General features: G+C 34.2%; 1 protein-coding gene across 1 annotated transcript; it reads right to left on the bottom strand.

The window, feature by feature from the left end:
- Positions 1–1,758: 1,758 nt before the first annotated feature.
- On the bottom strand, positions 1,759–2,672 carry LOC134254992 (GTP-binding protein Di-Ras2-like). Its single transcript, XM_062737531.1, has 3 exons — positions 2,531–2,672; positions 2,219–2,392; positions 1,759–2,093 (listed from the first exon to the last, which is right to left on the bottom strand). Exons 1-3 carry the CDS (start codon positions 2,670–2,672, stop codon positions 1,759–1,761), a joined length of 651 nt encoding a protein of 216 aa, XP_062593515.1.
- Positions 2,673–6,679: the final 4,007 nt, after the last annotated feature.

The following is a 6,679-nucleotide window of genomic DNA, read 5'->3' on the forward strand; positions in this document are numbered from 1 at the left end:
CTACGGTTTACAGTTTCGGAGGAGTAGCGATAACAAGGTTTTTCGCACAAGGGGCAATAACTTTTAAAAGGGTTAATGAATGAAATCTTTGAAACAGTTCTAAAAGTACATATTAATGATGCATAGACATTTAGTATATGTTGAAAGACAAAAGAGATATAAAAAGAGCTAAATTTCTCATTTTTGGAATGACCTTGACCTTTGACCTTTACATAATTTTAAAGGTCAAAGGTCACTGAATCTTATGCAGTTGGTTCCATGATTCTACGACTTCTCGTTTTGAAAATTTTTAATTATTTATAATATTCAAAAAGTTTCAGGGGCAATAACTCATTGAAGGGGTCATCGAATACTTTCATAATGAATAGATTGAAGAGTCCCCTTAATTAGTTGAAGACATTGGTGAAGGTTTCATACTTCTATGGTTTACGGTTTCTGAGGAGTAGTGATAACAAGCGTTTCTTGCGAAAGGGGCAATAACTCCGAAAGGAGTCAAAGATCAAATATGGGGGGTCATTTTTCGGAATAACTTTTAATATCCAATATCATGAACTATAAAGTTTTTCGATAAGTCTTACGGTTTCAAAACATCTCCAGAAATAAAATAATAATAAACAGAAGCATTTCAAGAGGTCTTTCCACAGAAAGGTGGAAAGACCTAATAATATTAAGGAAATGAGGAATTTCATTACTGTAGACGTACTTTTTTCCACAGGGTCATAATTCCGCGGAATCTCAATTTCTGTTTTAATCCACGTGTAGAAAATTATGCGGATTTCCTAGACTGTCACAATATGCCTTACATTTATATTAAGAACGCTTGGACAAATTTCCGCGGAAAATTTGTGACCGCGTACATAGCGTAAATTAATACCACGCGGAAAAAAGTACTTCTACAGTATTTCCATTTTTCAAGATTTTAATCTTAATTTAATCTTAATCTGATTAAATTTATTATGCCCCCTTTCGAAGAAGGGAGGACAAATTGCTTTTGCTTCTTTCTGTTGGTCAACCAGTTCATCCGTTTACGTTCATTTTCCTTGCAGAGGTTTCACATATTGACATAAAATTTGATATACAGCTGTATCATGTTTTGGTTACGATCAAGCCAATTTTGCCAGAGTTATGTCCCTTGGATTTAAAAAAAATCCCATTATTAGCAGTTTCCATTTATTTTCCTTACAAAGGTTTACATATTGAAATTTGGTATACAGCTTATCTTAAGAATATCTAGGTCAAGATCTGTACTGATTAGGATCGAGACTTTTTTGTCGGAGTTGTCCTCTTGGACTTAGGCATAAGTATTTTACAAACATCTGTTTACAAGGCTTCACCTTTTCTGGGAGGAAAATGTTTAAAAGAAATAGGGATAATCGAATTGTGTTTTGTGACGTCGTTAATTCAATAGTACATGCCTGCCATTGTCCGTCATTTCGTTCACAAAGCCTTAAATCAAACTTAATTTATACTCCCCCTCCCCCCCCCCCCCCCAAAAAAAAAAGAAATGGAATTGCTCTTCGCTTAAGAAGTCTATTGTAATTCTCTAGATCTATTGATAGATACACCTGAAATTATTATCTAAAATTCAAAAATAAAGATTATTCGCCATTTTATTCTCTGCATGATAAGATTACATTAATTCAATGTTTAAATAAAACAGATGCAATCCTTAATTAATGGTATTAATGAAATTAATTTATGCAATGTTGATTGATATCATATACATCTATAATTTCATTAAATAAAAAGTACTTCATCTTAATGCTTCCATTCCCCTTTGGTTTGAAGCGAATACACCAGATTTTGTATAGATGTTTTTCTTGAATTAGTACGTATTATTTTTGTATTCCTATTCTTGCTTTTTGTCTTTTTCGTGTTTTCCTTATCGATGAACAAGTCTTCTGATTTTATATAGTTTCTTAAAATGATTTGAAAAAGACATCTTATATTACAATTCAGTTTTGCACTTGTTTCAGTGAACCAGTAATTTTTATCAGTTGTGGATTTTTGGAAGACTTCCTCTGTAGTTACTTGTCTTGAAGTGCTCAAGTCTATTTTATTTCCCACTAACACTATTCGGTTGAAATCCTTTCCTGGAAAAAAAATATTGAACCTTATTAATTTTTTTTTACATTTAAAATCTTCAATAAATACAAGATAAATTCTGCAAAAGATCAGAATGAAAATAGCTTTACAATATCGGTAAGAATTTATTTACCTTTAATTTCTCTAATTTTTTGGCACAATTTAAACGCATGATGAAGAGTCTGGTGATCATCTATAGCATACATAACGACGAAATAATCTCCATTTCTGATGTTTAAATCTGTCATGCCTGGAAACTCGTCGCTGCCAGCTGTATCGATAATCTGTATTTGTTGACAGATGCCATCTGCAAAAGAAAGAACAGTTTTGTACAGTAATGAACAAAATCAACTTGCAAAAAAAAAAAAAAAAAAAAAGCCAAAGATTTTTTTAAAAAGTGAGTGAAGTTGAATGAGCTGTCAAAAAAGGAAAGAGTATAACTTACTGGGAAGGCAAACAGTCTCATTGTAACATTCACCAAGAGTTGCTTCGGTCACCTCTTGAAATGACCCGTAGAGAAACTGTCTAATAGTGCTCGTTTTGCCAACCTTCTCCGCTCCAAGAAATACAATTTGGAGCTGCTTCATGTTTTAATTCAGAAGAAAAAAAAGAATGCAACAGAAATTTTTCTTTTGATCAAATCTGAACATGCATGCCCTTTATATACTATTTGCAACGAACACGTAAAAGTCAATCAAAAGTTAACTTTTCTTACACGTCGTATGTAAATATCTTGTTAGCGAATTAGAGAAAAGTAGAAAATAGATATTCCATGCCCTTTCATAATAGAGTATGAAAATAAATCATCATTTAAAACAAAAAATGTACGTGCATGTTATCAGATACCAAAATATCTCCTTCATTTGATAAATATTTAAAGTGTAAATTTTTTGTTAACTTAAAGTATATTCCCTACCTGAACTTGCTTTCTCGAACATCTTTTTTAAAATTTTACAAGAGTACTTAAAGCCTCTTAACTGCCACTGTATAAGACTAAGGTTGTTTAAATGTAAAGGAGGCAAACCGAAAAACATGAAAATCGCTTTTTTCAAACTTTCTACCGAGATAAGGGCCTGTTCCTGCCTGTAAATAGACGTTTTGAAGTATTATTTACTAAACATCTTAAAAATGTAAGATGCATATTACATGTAAACACAATTTTCTTTATATCCGGCACAAAAAAGTACTTGTATTTCAAAACTTTTCTTAATAGAGATGATTTTTTTTTGTAAAAAAAAACAACCTTTAAAATGTTTCCAGAACTTTTGCGGTAAGAAAACTTCATACATTTATTAGACTTAAGAACAAAATATTAGATCTTATAGTTGCATTTTCACTTTTTTTACCAAATTGTGCTTCTTGCCCAATTATAAATCAAGACAAACATCTATTGGCACGATTTGGCTTGTGGAGGCATATTAATGTAGCTTATTCGTACCAATTTAAGTTCTATAACCATATATTTGAGAAACCTACATAAATATTCACTAAACCTAGATTTTTTTTCCAACTGAATTGCGGTTAGAAACACATGCATATGGGCCACGTATTGTCGTTCTTTTTTAAAGATTGATCGATTGTATATTGTTTAACGTCCCTCGCGAGAGTTTTTCACTCGTATGGAGGCGCTACCACTTGCCGGTGGAGAGCTGCAAATTCTGTCCTATACTCGGGCACTCAGGACCATTGAGCTGGGAGGGATCTTTTTCGTGCCAGCACCTACTGCAACACGGGGCCTCGGTTTATACGGTCTCATCCGAAGGACCGGTCTCCACGTCCTGCAGTGGGATTCGAACCCGCGACGTAAGGATTGACTCACTCCTTACTTCGCGACTCTAGAGCAGATGCTCTAACCACTGCGCCAAAGGACAGCAACTTGTATGAATGTGAAAGACCCCCAGTTCCCGTTTTTAGCTCACCTGAACCGAAGGATCAAATAAGTCATTCTGATCACATTTTGTCTCTCGTCCGTCTGTAAACTTTTCACATTTTCGACTTCTTCTCGAGAACCAATGAGCCAATTTTTACCAAACTGGTACAAAGCATCCTTGGGTGAAGGGGAGTTTAAGGGGAGTTTGTTAAAATGAAGGGCCAACTCCCCTTACAAGAGGAGATATTCAAGAAAAGACCAAAATAAGGTGGGGTCATTAAAAAATCTTCTCAAGAACCACTGGGCCAGGAAAGCTGAAACTTATGTGGAAACATCCTAGTGTAGATTGTAAATTCTAACTTATACTAAAATCATGACAGGTGAGGGGGGTAGGGGGCCACGATAGGTAAAACAAGAGGGGAAATCTGGTAAAGAACTGCATCACCTCAGTTACCACCTCAGTTACCACCAAGTTACTCAGGTGAGCGATGTGGGCCGTTGGCCTTTTTATAAAGGAGAAGATGTAGTAAAACTCCGGGATCCCTTATTTGCTGTATAAACCAAAACACAATAAAAGTCGTGATTGTTGTCAATTAGAATTTGAAAAGTTGCTCGTTTTAAAACCAAAATTATTTTGATTCAATGAGCAAAGGGAAGCCACAAGGATGTGTATACTTTGGAAATTTTTCCAAATTTCTTCAATTCTGATGTAATATTTACAAATTTAAAATCCTTTTCAATTTGGTAATAAAACATAAATAACAAACTTGCCTACCTGAGATTTTAATACACAAGAAGCACCTGATACTAGTGTATGACATAAAATTATATAGATTTGGTAGACAGGCAATCTTGTGGTGCTCTGTGTTTTCCTGAACAAAATATGCGACAAAATTGAGGGAAATTTACATTTAAATGAGAAAATTAGGAAAAGATATATTCATGACCATTTGTACTCCACCACTCACCTTCCTCAACACCCCCCCCCCCCACTTGGAAGCACTACTTGAAATTTAATGACCATATCACCGTGTCTTTCTTACAGTGTCATTGTGCACCTATATCTAACTCTTTGATCCGACACATATTTGGGGTTTCCCATAACAATACATGGACCCCGTATATCATAGGTAGACTCCAAATATGATTTCAGTAATACATGTACCTGTCTCACTGGTACTCTCATGAAACACTTATCCTTTATTGGATGTAAAAATCACCCAAAGTCATACGTACTTTTCTGGGAAGTATTCTTCATGAACTAATTGGATATTGTTTTTAATGGCTGACTAGACAAGTAAAAATATTTTAATCATTGACATTTTGAAAAAAATCGTAATTTAATTCCAATTCGTTCAGTTACTGATGGAGACAAATTATTGTCAAAGGCTATTTTCACGAATATCCCCTCCACGAAGGAGAGAGGTTACTTAAACTAAATAAAAAAAATTGTTTTTAAGAAAAAATGATGACAAAGACGTGTAATTGAATGTAAAACATGATTCAGATAATGTTGAAATTCATTAGAAAAGAAGCAAACTTTATTAAAAATAAATTGTATAATTATATTAAGTTGGAAATTAACAAAGAGGATGGAAATGCCCAATAATTGCATTATTTCGATGGATTTAGCTCCAATCCTTTTCAGGCTATGAAACCATGAAATTCATAATTATGCTCCCCCTTCAAATAAGAAGGGAGGGCATATTGCTTTGCTGGTGTCGGTCTGTCTGTCGGTCTATCATCAGTTTCCGTTCATTTTTAGCTCTACTGGTCAGAGACCAGAAGAGCTTATGCGATAGTAATGCGTCCGTCGTCCGTCCGTCTGTCTGTCTGTCTGTCCGTCTGTCTGTCTGTAAACAATTTTTCAAAATGCTACTCCTCCTACAGTTTTGGTCTGATTTCAATATAACTTGGCACACAAGTAGACTACACTAAGATACATAATTCTGTGTATCGGTTTTTGATTTCAATGAACGGTGTTGCCATGGTTACTAAAAATAGAAATTTCTGTGAAATTCTTTCAAAATGCTACTCCTCCTACAGTTTTAGTCTGATTTCAATATAACTTGGCACACAAGTAGACTACACTAAGATACACAATTCTGTGTATGGGTTTTTGATTTCGATGAACGGTGTTGCCGTGGTTACTAAAAATAGAAATTTCTGTGAAATTCTTTCAAAATGCTACTCCTCCTACAGTTTTAGTCTGATTTCAATATAACTTGGCACACAAGTAGACTACACTAAGATACACAATTCTGTATATGGGTTTTTGATTTCGATGAATGGTGTTGCCGTGGTTACTAAAAATAGAAATTTCTGTGAAATTCTTTCAAAATGCTACTCCTTCTACAGTTTTAGTCTGATTTCAATATAACTTGGCACACAAGTAGACTACAATAAGATACATAATTCTGTGTATCAGTTTTTGATTTCGATGAACGGTGTTGCCATGGTTACTAAAAATAGAAATTTCTGTGAAATTCTTTCAAAATGCTACTCCAAATACAATTTTAGTCAGATTATAATATAAATGTGGCATGCAAGTAGACTGCACTAAGAACATAAAGAGACTTAATCAAGGATCATTATTCTATTTATTGCTGTTGAAAAGTTTCAATTTCCAACTGCGTAAGTACTTTTCTCTTCCTTTGCTATAAGTACAAACCAGTAGAGCTTCAGTCTCGACAGAGACTTCTGGTTTTTGTAAAGGTTGCACGT

Source organism: Saccostrea cucullata, unplaced genomic scaffold, assembly GCF_032062105.1.
Source record: "Saccostrea cucullata isolate Sc308-1 unplaced genomic scaffold, CSIRO_AGI_Scuc_v1 ctg19037, whole genome shotgun sequence".
Taxonomy (NCBI): Eukaryota; Metazoa; Mollusca; class Bivalvia; order Ostreida; family Ostreidae; genus Saccostrea; species Saccostrea cuccullata.